The 17,070-nt window shown below is 40.8% G+C and overlaps 1 protein-coding gene across 45 annotated transcripts in view; it reads left to right on the plus strand.

Moving 5' to 3' along the window:
• Nucleotides 1-17,070, plus strand: part of LOC143289416 (uncharacterized) — a 198,891-nt gene that overhangs the window by 160,173 nt on the left and 21,648 nt on the right. For 42 of the 45 annotated variants that reach the window (XM_076598412.1, XM_076598537.1, XM_076598544.1 and 39 more), the window contains 5 exons: nucleotides 1,565-1,702; nucleotides 3,174-3,209; nucleotides 6,433-13,506; nucleotides 13,938-14,396; nucleotides 16,604-16,723. In XM_076598412.1, coding sequence (XP_076454527.1) covers nucleotides 1,565-1,702; nucleotides 3,174-3,209; nucleotides 6,433-13,506; nucleotides 13,938-14,396; nucleotides 16,604-16,723 — 7,827 coding nt within the window. The remainder of the gene's footprint in view (nucleotides 1-1,564; nucleotides 1,703-3,173; nucleotides 3,210-6,432; nucleotides 13,507-13,937; nucleotides 14,397-16,603; nucleotides 16,724-17,070) is intronic. The other 3 variants (XM_076598399.1, XM_076598513.1, XM_076598395.1) reach the window with 2 other exon arrangements.

The following is a 17,070-nucleotide window of genomic DNA, read 5'->3' on the forward strand; positions in this document are numbered from 1 at the left end:
GTTCAACAAAACATCTGGGGTAAAAAGAAAGAAAGAAAAAAACCCAGTAAAAACCATACACATCCTAACATGTAATAGTATCACTATTTGCAAATAAATTCAGGAAAGTGGAAAGCTGCTACTGATCAAAGTTAGAAAACATGCTGTAGCCTTTCTTGATATTTTATTGACATTGTATTCTTCACTGCACCAGTTTTGTGAACTTAAGATTCTGATTAACTAGTTTGAAATGACTTATTTTCCCAAAATAGTTTATTTGATACATTTTTATAAATGTTGTGCACTCTAAAAAATTTTGTCTGCAACTTGTATTTTTTTGTGGCATACTTCAAGAAATAGACAAACTCACACACAAAAAATCAGTCAGTGACATTTGTCAGAAAATAACCTGATAGAAAAAGCTACTCGTTGACAAATCTAATGTTTTACGAAACAAACAGTGAAGCTTATATACATATATAGATTTTATAACCATTATGCCTTGTATGCATTATGGTAAACTTAGAGAAGATAATGAACAAGCTTAATCAAAATTATTGTGTATTTCATTTCGATCTCTAGGGAATATTTTATAGAAAAAAAATATAGATAAAAGGTAAAAGAAATGTACTAAAGTGTACGTGAATCATGAAGTATATAATCTTTTTCCCCCCTTCTTTCTGGAGACAGTTTTCATGTCTTTAATTGATTTTTTTTTTAATGTGTTTGTTTTCTCAACCTTTTAGATGATGGATGATTATGGATAGTCTTGAGTCACACAAGTGTGCACAGGCATATGGTGATGCGCACACACACACACACACACACACACACATACACACATGTACACACATGCACACACACACTCTGAAGGACACAATGTAGTAGCATACTGTTTCTTGAAATGTTTTAAACATTTTATTTCAGAGAATATGGCAGTAAGTTTTATATTTTTCATGATTCATTTGTAATAATTCATTATTCTTCATTGGGACTCTGTATTCCTGTCCCCCTTTGTCCCTTCTTTCTTGGTGTCTCCTGTATCTCTCTCTCACTCTCTCCCTCTCTCTTTCTGTCTTTGTGTCTGTCTCATTCCTTCTCCCCCACCCCCACCCCAACCCCCAACACCATCCCAATAATTTCTCATCCTGGTAGATTCTGGACATCTCTTTAAAAACGTGTCAGTATGTGCATGTTATTCACTTTCTGTTTTAAGTTTCTATTCACTCTGTCTTTCTTTGCATGTACATAGGATGTTGATATTAAGTGCTATTTGTTACCAGTGTATTGTGTTTTGTTTTGTATCATTTGTTCACATTTTGTCTTCAGTGTTTTTCATTTGTTTGTTCAGTTTCATTTATCATTATTTCTGTATTTCAGTAGTTGCCATCAGTCAAGCAGCAAACCAGAATCTGCTTAGGCTTTATTTAGCATGGGTAGTGTGAACATTTTGCACAGTAGCTTGTTTTGTTTGTATGGCTTCATTCATTGAGAGAAAGAACGTCATGGATAGTGCAAAAGTTTCATTTGATAGCTCCTTTTGTTTGTATCGGCAGACTATGTTGGGTTTTTTTTGTTTCATCAGCAGTAGCACCAGTGAGCACGCACGCCCCTGACTCTGACAGGCCCACGATCACAATCACAGAGGACCTCAGTACCCCTCCTGATGAAGACGAGGATGTGCCCTCATACTTTGGCGTCAAGTATGAGGCATCCTCGGAAGGTTAGAACCATGAGCTGAATGAAACCCTGTCAAGTCTTCCGGTTTTTTCTCCTCCTCTCTTCTTTTTTTTTTTTTTTTTTCTTCTTTTCTTTTGTTCTACCATGTCCAGTGGAACAACATAAAAAAAAAGAAGAAAAAAGCATGTACCCGTGCTCCACCTAGTGCTTGGTAGCGGGAGGGGGTGGGGGAGGTTGGGGCACAGATGCTTCTTTGCGCGTTTTTCTGTTTCTTTGGAGGGGGGAGGGGGGGGGGGGGCTGTTTGCCCTTACTTAGAATTATGCTAGAAGGCTTGTGAATGTGTTTTTGATATTAGGCTGATAGTGCAGGGAAAAATCGGGAATGTGAAATTTTGTGCACCTTACTTTTCCTTCTTATATATATTTTTTTTTTTTCTTTTTTAAAAATCATTTTTTTTATTCATTCATGGGAATTAAAGTGAGCAACTTTAGTCAAAGAATATTTTTCTTCATGATTTGTCTGAAATTCAAAAGCATGTGAAACAGAGCTTAAAGCATTTTGATAGTTTTGAAGATTTGCTTTCATTGTCTGTTGTTTTTTTGTTTTTGTTTTTTTGTTGTTGTTGTTTTTTTGTTTTTGTGTTGTTGTTTTTTGTTTTGATTTTTTGTTTATTGATTTTAAGAACTCTTTTGGGAGAGTGATGTGAAGGTAGTGGAGTGGGGGGAAAGGTTAGAATGAGAGATATTTATGATGTATATTTGTGTCAATGGCCAAAGTACATTAAACCATTCTGAATCTCTCTCTCTCTCTCCCCCTCTCCCTCTCTCTCTCTCTCTCTCCCTCCCTCTCCCTCTCTCTATGTTTTTATTATTTTCATTGTGAGCCCTCTTTGTTACTGTCTTTTCTGTCTTTGATGTGCTATAAAATCTCTTTCCAGTCTTACATTACACTGAATTCATTTAGTTTTCTGTAACTTTTTTGTTTGATTTTGTTCAATTAGACAGCAATCTCTTTTCATCTCCTTTTACTCTCTTTCTCTTTTTCTCTCAGCCCCCTCCCCCCCCCCCCACCCACCTCCCGCTTCCTCTATTACAACTTACTGAGAAGGGTCTCTCAGAATGAAGAAAACACACACCACTGTCTTTTGTTCAGTTTTTATTTTAATTCTGCAGTCATATTTACAGCTCACCACATTTTCTCTGAATATACAATTTCCATGTTGCTATTATCTAATTTCATCATTTCTGTCTCTCTCTTTCTCTCTTATAGTTATATATGTGTATTTATGTATGTAAGTTTCAGTTTCAGTAAGCATGTTGGTATTTCAACTGTTATTCACTCATACACATATATCTTTAAAGCTGAAACTTTATGAGCTCAACTCAGGTTTCACATTTTCGTTTTTCTTTTAATCACAGTGTTTCAGTGTTTATTTTCTTCTCTTCATTACAGTGGTGTGTTAATCATTCATGTGTGTGGGTGCATTATTGAAGTTGAAGTTGTTTCCTTGCAGTGATTCATGAAATGTCCGGAGAGGATATTGGAGAAGGTAGCCCGCCAACTTCAGCTTTCAGTGTTGTGTCTCTGTGGCAGCACCGATTCCTTCCTTCATTCCTTGCCACTCGGTGTTCCTTTTCCAATTGTTGTTGATTTCACTGTTGTTGTTTTCACTGATCATGTCAATTTGTGTGTGTGTGTGTGTGTGTGTGCATCATGCCATCTTCATTTCAGCATTCATTGGATGTGGGGAGTTTCCATCTATAGTGTTCATTTTGTTGTTCTCAACCTTTCGTTTTCAGTGTGCAGTATGGGTGTGTCAGCGGTTTATATATCATTGCACACATTTCCTTTCAGCATTTTCTTCTTTATTCTTTGTCAGTGAGGGATTCTTGGAGATGCTTGAATGTTAGGAAGAATCTTCTTTCTAGGATGCACATTTTGTGTTAGCTTTTTTTTTTTCTTCTTTTTTTTTGAGATGGGTGTATTGATGTTTTCCAGCTGTTTTTCTAGTGTGCTTTACATGTGTTTTTATGTGTGACTTAAGTTTTATTCATTTCCCTCACGAAATATTCTGCCTGACGCTAGAAGACAGCCACAGAACAAGTCAAAGATGGGAGTAAGATGGGTCAGAGGAACCATTCCCATGAAGCAGCTGGTCAAGTAATGTTTTGTTCTACACAGTTGTTCTGTTTTGTCATTCATCTGCAATGCATTAAGCCCTTTCTAGCATGTGACTTACTTTTAAACTTCAGATGTCCAAATGTGAAATCCTTGCTGATGCAATAACTGGACTGCTAAGCATCTTTCGACTGGCTCTGACAGACTACATGCGCATGCATGCTCAACGCGTGCACACACACACACTATAGATGAGGAGAGACACTCAAACAATAAACTTGTTGTCAGTCTTCATTCGCAGATTGAACTGTAACTGTTTCTTATGTACTGATGTTAACATGACATTAAAAAAAATATATATATTAGCTATATCAATATTACCAGCAACCAGAATATTTTATGTGTGTATTTTATCCCATGTCATTTACATTATGAATTTGCCATTGTTTTATGTGTAATCGGATCAAGTTCACTTTTTTGCATTTTTTTCCTTGGAATAAGGGCCCAGCAGCTTTTTTTTTATTTTTTGCTGGTTTTGATGCAGAATGAGTGTTTCAGAATTTTTCGCTACAATTCCTTGCAGAAAAGCTTTTTTCTTCAGCATTTCAATTTGCTTTAATGTCAGTGTCAATAGGAATGGGTTTTTAACTCCTTTTATTTTCTTACTTTTGCTTGTCTTTTAAGCTTGATGATTTGGTATGATATTTTTTACTTTTTTCTTAAAATGTTCAAAAACCTATTTTGTTACACCCAAAAGATTCTATTAGAGTATGTAACGGAACTCCTATTGTTTATGCAATAACCATTATGTGTGAGTCATAGTACGCACGCGCGTGTGTGTGTGTATCTGTGTGAGTGTTCAGTTGTATGTGCAGTATAATAGGGATTTTTTTCATCTGACATGAAAAGTTTATTTGGGTTTCTGTTTGTTTGTTTGTTTGTTTTAATAAGGTAGAAATTTAGATTTCTGAAAGAAAAGGACCTTTTTTTTTTTCTTTTCTTTTTTTTTTTTTTTTTTTTTTTTCGGTATTAGTTGGCTGCAACTCCCATGTTCACTTAGTGGGCTTTTATGTGTTTTACTGGGGGGGGGGGGGGGGGGGGGGGGGGGGGGGGGGTTATCTTGCCATAGAAGCAGCCATACTTCATTTTCAGGGCAAAATGACAATTTTTTTTTTTTTTTTCAGTTATTGTGGCTCAGTGTTGTTTGTGCCATGTATGCTCATTGAAAACAGTCCTCCCTTTCTTGCTAGTGAACTGTGTTTTTGTTACTATATGCAGTTTTGATTTCCGTCGTTAGAGTGCGAAGTTTTGGTCCGCATCGTCGTTCCTTTGTGCCTTTCTTCCGCACTTGCCTCAGTTGATCATCAGTTTGCATGATGATGTCATGATCTGGTGTGCGACAAGCATGGTAAATATTGCACAGCTTTTTTTTTTTTTTTTAATTCCTCTTTTATTTCTCCTTTTTTTTTTCTTCCGTGTGCATATTTCATTTGTGGTTGGTCTTGTTTTGGAACATGTTGACTTTACAAAGATTAGCTTACCGTGTTGTGCTAATTTTTGTGATTTAGTGGAAGAAAAAAATGTCACCTATGTACATTTTTATGTATTTTTCACTCATATGTACATATTTAAACTCACGCACACACTCTAACATGCATAACTACATCCTTACACAGAGCACATGCACATATTATACTTACATACATACATAAGCATAATTTCATTATATGATTATACAACACACACACACACACACACACACACACACACACACACACACACACACACACACACACATATGCAGATATAGATAGATAGATAGACAGATGTCACAGGCATATTGTTTTGATTTTTCATATGATTGAAGTTGTTCATACTTAAGCAGAAGAACTCATTTTAAGAAAGGGAAAAAAAGTGCGTATATCTTTTGAAGAAAGGAGACACCTCTTCTCATTTCTGATGTTTCATATAGTTCAGGAACCTGAAAATTGCTGTATTGTCCAAAACGACCAACATGTAATTTTTGTTCAATGTAGGTTGATGTTGTGGAAAAAGAGATGTGCCATGTAAAGTGCATGATGATATAGTGTTGTTTATGTGTTCTGTATTAAATATATTGTCAAGACTCACTCTCCCTGTGTTGTACTGATGTGTGGTATTTTGTAATTGCAAAGATAAAAATCTATAGATAAAAGAAAGACTTGCTTTGTGTTTGTTTTTATTCTAAGGTTTAAGAAGTATATTTTTAGAGATGTTTGCATGATTGATTATATAAAAGATGAAACTAAACAAATATTCCAGAAACTTTATTTAATCAGAAGTTGAGATGAAATTGTAAAGATGCTCTTATCAACTTTTGAAATTGAAAGATATGTTAACTTAGGAGTACATATTTAATGAGTAATAAATAAACTGAATAAAGAATAGATAAGTTGTATATAGTAAGAAACGTGTTGCAGTTTTGAATGTAAGTACTAGCTTTCAAACAGACTATATGTCTGTGTATAAATATGTATCTCAATGTTATGATTGTTGTGCCCTTGTGTGTTTGTTGTTTACCTGTAGTAATTATAGTGTGATAGCGTACTAACACTGTGGCCCTCTCCCTCTCTCAATGCCTCCCTTTGGAATGGCTGTGGGCTGGCAATTGGCAGAAGACCAACAAGGGAAAGAGGCAGCATCGCCAACAACCACTGAGGTCGCTGAACCACAACTCACCTTTGAACCCTCTCAAGCTGAGGTGGTAGAGAAAGAAGCTATTGTTTCTGTCGCTGAAGATCAAAAGCAGAGAGAGGCCAAGAAACCAGAACAGGTTCCCTCTGACCTAGATGACATACGGCAACCAGTCAGTGAACATGTCACACAAGTTGTACACAGAACAACATATGAAGATGAGTATCGCAGAACAGACATTGAGATCACGGAAAAGGAAACTGTCCTCACTGAAAGATTGGTCCACAAAGAAGAATACACTGTGGCTTCTCAGGAGGCACAGCCAGAAGAAGAAATAATCGCAGCAGCTCCTGTAAAGACCACCCATGTGGAAAGATATGAAATGATTGAAGAGGTGAAGAAGATCGACTCAGTAGAGAAAGAAATTGAACCATCATCTGCTGAACTGTCCACTGCTGCTGTGTGTGTTGTTCCTGCTGAGGAGGATGTAGAAGAAACAATTGAGTCCACTCAGGTTCCTGAAACCAAAGCTGGGGTTTGCCTTGTGCCTGAAGATGAAGAGGAGGCTGAGGAACCCATCAAACCAGAGGAGGCTACTCCTGCTTCTCAAGCTGAAGTCGGGCTTATCCCAGACGAAGAAGAAACTGAAGAAGCAACTGCAGAAATTTCAGCAGCTCATGTTGTTGAGAAGCCAGAAACATATCTTGTTGCTGAGGATGAAGACATTGTAAAAGAAACTGTGGACATTTCACAAGCTCCCCTTTCGGAAGCAGGAGTAAGTCTTGCTCCTGAAGAGGGTGAGTTAGAGATTGAAACAGTGGAAATTTCAGAAGTCCCTGTTTCAGAGGCTGGAGTATGTCTTGTTCCTGAAAAAGAGGCTGAGGAAGAGAGAGTGGAAATTTCAGAAGCTCCTGTAACAAAAACAGGTGTGTGTCTAGTCCCTGAAGAAGAGGTTGAGGAAGAAACAGTGGAATTCTCACAAGCCCCTCAATCAGAAGCGGGAGTATGTCATGTTCCTGAGGAGGAGGAAATTAAGGAAGAAGCTGTTGAAATTTCACAAGTTCCACCTTCTGAAGTAGGAGTGTGTCTTGTCCCTGAAGAAGAGGTTGAGGAAGAAACAGTGGATATTTCGCAAGCACCTGAATCAGAGGCAGGAGTGTGTATTGTTCCTGAAGAAGAGGTTGAGGAAGAAACGGTGGAGATTTCACAAGCCCCCATGTCAAAGGCAGGAGTGTGTCATGTTCCTGAGGAGGAGGAAATTAAGGAAGAAGCTGTTGAAATCTCACAAGTCCCTCCTTCTGAAGCAGGAGTGTGTCTTGTCCCTGAAGAAGAGGTTGAGGAAGAAACGGTGGAGATTTCACAAGCCCCCATGTCAAAGGCAGGAGTGTGTCATGTTCCTGAGGAGGAGGAAATTAAGGAAGAAGCTGTTGAAATCTCACAAGTTCCATCTTCTGAAGCAGGAGTGTGTCTTGTCCCTGAAGAAGAGGTTGAGGAAGAAACGGTGGAGGTTTCTCATGCTCCCATGTCAGAGGCAGGAGTGTGTCATGTTCCTGAGGAGGAGGAAATTAAGGAAGAAGCTGTTGAAATCTCACAAGTTCCATCTTCTGAAGCAGGAGTGTGTCTTGTCCCTGAAGAACAGGTTGAGGAAGAAACAGTGGAGGTTTCTCATGCTCCCATGTCAGAGGCAGGAGTGTGTCATGTTCCTGAGGAGGAGGAAATTAAGGAAGAAGCTGTTGAAATCTCACAAGTTCCATCTTCTGAAGCAGGAGTGTGTCTTGTCCCTGAAGAACAGGTTGAGGAAGAAACAGTGGAAATTTCACAAGCACCTGTTTCAGAGGCAGGAGTGTGCCTTGTTCCTGAAGAAGAAGAGATCAAAGAAGAAACAGTGGAAATTTCACACACTCCACCATCAGAAGCAGGAGTATATCTTGTCCCTGATGAGGTTGTAGAAGAACATGTGGACATTTCTCATGCTCCACCATCTGAAGCAGAAGTGTGTCTAGTTCCTGAGGAGGAGGAGATTAAGGAAGAAACAACGCAAATGTCACATGCTCCAGAATCTGAGACTGGGACATGTCTTGTTCCAGAAGAGGAAGAAATCAAAGAAACAGTGGAAATTTCACAGGCTCCTCTCTCAAAAGCAGGAGTGTGTTTACTTCCTGATGACAAAGAAATTGTGGTGGACATTTCAGAAGCTCCTGAAGCTGAGGTAGGGACAGGCCTAGTTCCTGAGGAAGAGGTAACCAAAGAAACCGTACACATTTCAGAACCTCCTCAGTATAAGGCAGGTGTATGTCTTTTGTCTGAAGAGGAAGAGATGGGAGAGAAAGCCATTGAAGTTTCACAAGTCTCTTTTTCCGAAACAGGAACATACCTGGTCTCTGAGGCTGAACAAACTGTTGAAGAAACATTGGACATTTCACCAGTCCCTCTGTCCAAGGCAGGCACCTGTGCTGTTCCTGAAGATGAAGAGGTTGAAGAAGAAGATCTGCAACTGCAGCAGACTTCCGTCCAGGAAACTGCATCATGTCTTGTCACTGGAGAGGAAGTCCAAGAAGAAATCGTTGAAACCAAGGAAGCACCAGCTGTCCCTAAGCCAGATGTTTGTGTTTGGCCAGTCACACAGCTGGCTGAGAGTGCTGACACTGCACAGTACCAAATCAGACAAGATATTGAATCAGAAGAGGAGGAGGATGAAGACTGGGAAATTCTGGAAAAGGAAGACTTGACAGAAGAAGAACAAATTGCTGCCATGGATGAAACACTCATGCAAGTATCAGAGACAGGAGATCAACAGGATCAGACAGATGACAAATCCAGACAATACGACCAAGCAGAGGCACGTTATGATGCTGAAATCAGTTACCAGTCAGAACTGGAGGCAACACTGCCAGCAACAGAAGAAATGAAACAAACAGAAGCTGGTGCAACTCATCTGGCAGAAGAGTCATTAGTAACTACTAAAGTCTCTGTGAAAGAAGTCCTGGAAAAACGAGAACAGCTTTCACCAACTACAGAGTTGTCACAGGACATAGAGGGAAAAAAAGAAGAGACACTTGAATCTGAACAGACGGTCCGTGAAGACCAGGAAGTGGAGGAAGCTGCAGAGACTTTAGCTGCCTCCAAACCTTCTGAAGCCAGCTTAGACCTGTCTGAAGTGGTAGACATTGTTGATGACACAGACAAGACTTACAAAGACCGAATAGATGAAGTCATCATATCTGAAGCACGTGAAGAGATGGAGGGTGAAGCTCTTGAAGTTAGTGTGAAGACACAATCTCCAGATTCAGACAAAGACATCTGTGAGCTTGACAGCCGTTTTGATGAACCATACTCACAGGTGCAGCCAGAAATAATCCACGAAATCCAGTTTAAAGGTGAGGAAATGTATGAGCAAATTGACACAGTAGAGAGGGAGTCAGTTCAAGAAATCCCAGATAAAACAGAGAAGGGAGAAATTCAAACAGTAGATCAAACGCAAGTGAAAGTCCAGTCATTCCTGGAAGCTGTAGAAGGTGTGGCAGCAGAACAGGACCTGATCAGTTCACCAGGGTCAAGAGTGTCTGATATCTCACCTGTTCATGAAGAACAAGTGGAAGCTGTCCCAGTCACACAGTATGCAGAAAGTTCTCAACAGGAATCCTATTTCCGTGGTGGAGAGCCAGACATCAGTGGCCTAGCCACTGAACAAGAAAGCTATGAACAAATGAGCTATGCAGAGTACAGGATAGAAACTGTGACAGAAACAACAACTGAAGAGCTCAAACAAGAACATGTTTTAGAACAAGAGCCTGCAGTTCAGCCACAGGAAGAAACAGAAGAGAAACCAGCAGTTCCACCCCAAGAACCGGAACTGCCCTCAGACATCCAAGCTGAACAAGTTAAGGAAGACCGGTATGAAAGGATGGAAATGTACTCTTATGAAGAAGTGGTGACCAAGAAGGAAACCATCATCACTGACACATACGTTGAAGATGATCATGTAGAGACTCTTCAACAAACTGACCAGCTCATTGCTGCTATGCCAGATGTACCACTGAAAAGTCCCCACATATCTTCTGATGAGGACGAGGATGCAGGGGAGGGTGGGCAGGCTGGACAAGAGGACATCAGAAAGGCGTCCACAGAGCAGCAGATCCAGCGGCAGCAGCTGGCATTTGAACAGCAGAAACTGGCACTGGAACTAGCCGAAGTTGAACCATCACCTGTTGAAGAAAGTCCACCCGATGTTGCAGAATTAGATCAAGAAATTGAAGAACAAGATGCTCTGACAGCAGCTCTCATGTCCCAGTACCAGGTAACCAAAGAAGAGAAGGTGACACATTATGAAGCACCTGAAGAAGCAGAGTATGCAGTGCCTGACTTCAGAGAGGGTGAATCCGACTATGAATCTGAAGAGGAGGATGAAGTGGCTTCGGATGACAAAGATGAAGAGGATGCTGCTTATAAAACACCTGAAGATGAAACTGCAGAGAAGGAAGCTGAGGAGGAACTTGCTGAAAAACAAACCGAAGAACGATTTGAGGATGCTTCTCAGTTTGAGCCAGAACAAGACCAACCGCAAACAGAGATATTTATAGACACATACATCAAAGAGGTGGAAGTCATGACTCAAAGTACAGAGAGCCCTGAGGTTCAGATCGCAGGTTCAGGAGAAGGTTTGCTTGTACAACCTTACCCGCAGGAGTATGACATCATGGCTATCAGTGGTGGAACAGAAGGAGACCAAGAGCAAGAACCAGACTATACAGATATGTTTGAAGTGGCTGCAGAAGAAGTCTCTGACCATGATGACCTGTATGAACGCTATTCTGATGTTAGTGAAGAGGAGCTGAAGCCTCTGAAGATTCCTGTTGAGGACAGTCCCACTGAACAGCCGACTCCAAGTGACTTTTTCCAAGAGGCTTTCGAAGAGGCAGAGAGACCTGACATTGAGGCAGAGGACTACAGGCAGTCACCAGGATATGACAGATCACCAGAAGAGGAAGTGTATCGGTCACCGACAGAAGAACATCCTGAGGACCGACCATTTGATTCTCCTCTCCAAGAAGAACTTGTTGAGGAGAAAATTGTGCCTCAGCCTGAACAATATGAAGTGAAGAGTGTGGTGGAACAGACAGTGGAACAGACAGCTGTCTCTGGCATCCTTGCAGAACTTCAGGAAATTGAACAACATGCTGGCCAAGATCAGTCTGAAGATGAAATGGAAGACGACCTTGAGCAGTATGAAAAGGAGCCAGAAGAGGAGCCGTTTGCCAGAGCAGATCAGACTGTCCAGAGTCTTTCTCCAGCTACTGTTGAGCAGTTTGTGGACAGACAAGAACTATTTGTCACTGAACAGAGAGAAGTGTCCATGCCCAGAGAGACAACAGTTGAACAGGAGGAAGTAGTACAGTCTGTGGACAGACAAGAACTGTTCACCACAGAACAGAGAGATGTGTCTGTGCCCAGAGAGACAACAGTTGAACAGGAAGAAGTAGAACAGTCTGTGGACAGACAAGAACTGTTCACCACAGAACAGAGAGATGTTTCTGTGCCCAGAGAGACAACAGTTGAAGAGGAGGAAGTAGAACAGTCTGTGGACAGACAAGAACTATTCACCACAGAACAGAGATATGTGTCTGTGCCCAGAGAGACAACAGTTGAACAGGAAGAAGTAGAACAGTCTGTGGACAGACAAGAACTGTTCACCACAGAACAGAGAGATGTTTCTGTGCCCAGAGAGACAACAGTTGAAGAGGAAGAAGTAGAACAGTCTGTGGACAGACAAGAACTGTTCACCACAGAACAGAGAGATGTTTCTGTGCCCAGAGAGACAACAGTTGAAGAGGAAGAAATAGAACAGTCTGTGGACAGACAAGAACTGTTCACCACAGAACAGAGAGATGTGTCTGTGCCCAGAGAGACAACAGTTGAAGAGGAAGAAGTAGAACAGTCTGTGGACAGACAAGAACTGTTCACCACAGAACAGAGAGATGTGTCTGTGCCCAGAGAGACAACAGTTGAACAGGAAGAAGTAGAACAGTCTGTGGACAGACAAGAACTGTTCACCACAGAACAGAGAGAAGTGTCCATACCCAGAGAGACAGCAGACCAAGAAGAGGAAGAGGAAGAACTGGTTGCAAATGTATTCATTGACAGAACAGAGCGGTTCATTGAAGAACCAATAGAAACCCTAACAGTGGGTGGCGATTCCACACTGGGTGGTTTTGTGGCAGAAACAACAGACAGTTCAGCGGCAGGTGCGGCAGAGCCGGCCATTGAAGATCGTCACCTGTCAGCCCAGAGCAGTATTTCAGAGCAGGACAGTCACTATCCAGATTACATGGATGAACACCACCTCTCTCTCCACCCACCACTGTACCCATCCTCCTCCACTGAAGTTCAGGACCGTTCCCGCACACCCTCTGACTTGGACCTTGAAGAGGGCACTCAGAATGGACTACAAGCTGCCACTGGTGCAAGCGGTAGCTACACATCAGACATTACCTCAGGCTCCCAAAGCTTTCTTTCAGAGAGCACAGTGTCTCGGATGTCTGAATCTGATTACACATCCCGCAGTGAAACCTGGGCTGCTTCTGAATGCACCATGACGGGTTCAGAGTTTGAGCCTGACAGCAGGATCATGGTGGAGACAGTTGATCAGATCTACAGTGACCAGCAGATGGAGGACAGTCATCAGGAATTTGAGGAAACCAAGCAAATGGACACTTTAGACAGGCCAATGTCTCCCTCAGAATACACACTGATCACATCCCATGACCAGGACCGCATGATGCAGATCCTGGACCTGCAGCCAGAGAAGCCCAGAGAAGAACTGTCTGATGAAGAGGATGAGGAGGGGGAGGATGAGATGGAAAGAGACAGCCTGCAGTCTGAGTCTGACGAAGTGTTGAGTGATGATGATCAGGGCTCAGAGCGCCCCCCTTCCCCCACAGAGTACACATTGATCGCATCCCAGGACCAGGATGCACTGGCTGAGGTGCTGGGGCTGCAGCAGGAAGGGCGACCTCTTGAGGAGCTGGATGTTGAGACACTGGATCTAGACACTCAAGGTACTCCACATTTTTAAACTTTACTTTTTTGGGGGTGGGAGGGCTACATTTTGTGTCACTACCTTGTGCCTCATTTTGTTGCAAATAATTTGTTTTAATTTGATATCCAAATCCATGGGTTTTTTCACAGTTAATTGGTATTCAGATCAACTAACAAATGATGAGATAATGTTGAGATAATCTATTTATATTTTTCATACTAGTGACAGATTGTTGAAAACTTCTAAACAGTATGTCAGTTCAGGTTATTGATTTACCCAAATTGATATCATCAAAGCCTCTTTAACATCTCACATTATTGTTTCCTTTCCCCCCCATACCCCAAGTAGGATGAATCTATTTTTTCTTGTAAACAATCTTCTCCAAGTCCTGAGAAGGAAAGAAACAGGAGGGAAAAAAAGATCTGCATTCCTTTATATATTGCTCTCCAGTGATGACGATGAGAGGCAAGGAAGAGGAGGACAGTTTTTCCGGGCAGCAGGAGATGATGCTGCAGACAGAAGTGGAGACACAGTCCTCAGGGTCCAGCACACAGGCTGTCATCCAGCTGCTGGACTCTGTGGACAACAACACCGTGTCCAACATCAGTTCTGACCGGGACTTTGAGAAAGACTCTGAACTTCAGAGAGAGGACCTGGAAGTAGCTCCACTGGAACCCTCTGCACCATACATGCCACCTTCTCCAGACCTGGCTCACTCTGCCAGCGAGGAGATGCTCTATTCAGCCTTTCAAGATGACTATCTTTCTACGACGGTGAAGGAACGAGACACTGACCGCTTTGGTGGTCGCCTGACGGAAGAAGGTTATGCCAAGGCAGGAGTGGCTGCCAGCTTTGAGGAGATGTATGCTGCAGGAATGGCGCCTGAAGCAGCCAGATTCCCTGGAGAAGGTGAGTCAGCTGGCTCTGATGCTGCTGCTGCTTCTTCCAGTCAGATGCTCTGCGCAAGTTTTTCTTGGAGTTTTCAGCTTTTTAAAAAATAATTTTGTATCAAGCATTGTAGGCCACTTGTATCACTCATCACCATCACCAATAATCGCCTATAACAAAGCATGACCAGAGCACAGATGTAGGCAACACATTGCTTGGTCTTAAAATCTGATAGTGTTCTTTCTTCAGTGTCCATGTCCATGTAGATTGTCACTTGCAAACCATTCAGTTCTTCTCTCTCTCTCTCTCTCTCTCTCTCTCTCCTCTCTCTCTCTCTCTCTCTATCTCTCCTTCATTTTAATCACAAAGTCCTCATGTATAGCACCTTTTGAAGCACCCAGTCTTTTTTTTTTTTTTTTTTTTTTGTCTTTTTTTTTCTTTTTTCTTTTTTTTTCTTTTTTTTCTTTTTTTTATTCAAATTACCAAGTCCACATTTTCTGTGAATCGGAAAGCGTTCAGTTCATTCTTTGAAAATTACAATAGATGAAACACAATCGGAAAAGAATGATGCCAACAACCATTTAAAGGTTAGGAAACCCAATATAGTTAAGCATTGCCAGGTCAATACAGATACATTACACGCTTAATTGAGCCTGCTACAGCCAGCCCAAAGCCGCCAGCTGTATTCTTTCATTTTTTCCATCCCTTCCACTTTTGTGTCTTTGACCTGCCATCAGTTACAGTTCCACAATTTTTATCAATCATATGTCATCATTGCAAAGTATTAAAAAAAATGATAAAGAAAAGGAAGTGAAAAAAGTACTTTGTTGTACATAATAGAAAATCAACACTTTTATGAGCGACCATTCATTTACCTTTGTGGATCATGGTGAGTTGGCTGATGGGATTCAAATGTGCTGTCTTGATATACACCATATTTGCCTGAACTGTCTGTACCGTTTTGTTTTGTTTTTTGTTTGTTTGTTGTTGTTTTTTTGCCATCTCTCTCTCTCTCTCTCTCTCTCTCTCTCTCTCTCTCTCTCTGCCAATCCATCTCCTCCTGCCTCTCTTTTGTCATTCCATTTTCTCTGTTCCCCAACACCTTGAATATTATTTTATTGTTGTCACATGTTGTAATTCACATCATTTTCCCATTGCTTATTTCTTTTCTTCTTCTTCTGCTTTTTTCTTTTCTTTTCATTACAGCATTCCTACATTCAACTTTTTTTTTATTTTACTTTTCACTGTGTTGCTTTGTCTCATGATGACATCAGTGTCTTATTCTTGTGTTTAGTTAAATGGCGTGGATATTACAGCCCTCCCTTATTTGTCAGTGTAGCAAAGGTAAACTTCCTAATCATGGACAAACACCAGAGAAATACAAATGCCTGAGATACTTGTAAATTTGCAGGGGAATGTTCCTGAAAACCAAAGGTCTTGTGGTCAGATGGCTCAGAAATCTACACCCACCCACCCACACACACACACACACACACACACACACACAGAGAAGCATATCAGTTTGACCATTAGTAAAGTCAAGGTGAATGTCAATCACAGATTCATTGTGACAATATGATTTTTATCTTGCTCATTGTTTGTGGGAACTTTTCGTTTTTCCATCCGAATGCACTCTGCCATCTTACCACCAACCATTTTTATGCATGTGTGTGTGTATGTGTCTCTAGAGGAGAAATGATTAGCATTGTAGAACATTATAATTTTGTATCTGTAAGTAAGACTCACTGAGATGAACCATTATCATATCAGTACAGTGACAGGTCTGTCAAGGCTTTAATCACCATAATTTGATTTGAATATAGTGATGTTGAGCTTGTGCGCTGTAATTAAAAGGTGGTGGGTATGACAGCTTGTCTTTCACTGATGCAAAGGTCTGTAAGAACATAATGATATACCATTATTCTGTTTGATTGATAAGTATTAGAACTAGTACTAAATAAATGAATCAGACTGTATGGTTCATAACAAAACAAGTTTTTTTTTCTTTTGTCATTTTGGTTCCCATTTTCATGTATGAGTTTAAGTTTCTTTTCATTGTCATCACTTTTTACCATTTTTTCCTGACATTGCATTTTGAAAAAGAAAAAAAAAATTGCTTCCTTGCTTGTGAGAAAAAGTCATTTTTCTATGTTGAATCCATTCTTTTGAACCATTGTGAATGAGAATGTTGGAGCCGAGGTGGCTGTCTAATGGAGGCTTTCTAACAGTAGGCGAAGTATTGGGGGCGGAAGCCATGCCAGAAGGATCTGACCTTAGCGAGCACGACGACGACAAGTTAAGTTCTTCCAGCTCTGACGCCGCTCAGCTTGACGATGTGGAGGACAAAGGTACTTTGAGTGTTGTCTGATTGCTGCTGTCATCGACTTCACCCAGGATCCATCATCCATGCCTCATTTTTTGTCCTCATGTATTTATTTTTTAATTTGAGTTTTTGGTTCACTGTATGATGATGAAATTTGATCATGTTACATCTTTTATTTTGCCTATATAATGGCAAAACATGGATCATGTTACACCACTGTTTGTATGATGGCAAAACTTGGATCATGTTACATCTCTTTGTTGGCCCATATGACGGCAAAACTTGGATCATGCTATATCTCTTTGTCGGCCCATATGACGGCAAAACTTGGATCATGTTATATCTCTTTGTTGGCTGATAAAATGGCAAAAC

This window comes from Babylonia areolata, chromosome 1 (assembly GCF_041734735.1).
Source record: "Babylonia areolata isolate BAREFJ2019XMU chromosome 1, ASM4173473v1, whole genome shotgun sequence".
Classification (NCBI taxonomy): domain Eukaryota; kingdom Metazoa; phylum Mollusca; class Gastropoda; order Neogastropoda; family Buccinidae; genus Babylonia; species Babylonia areolata.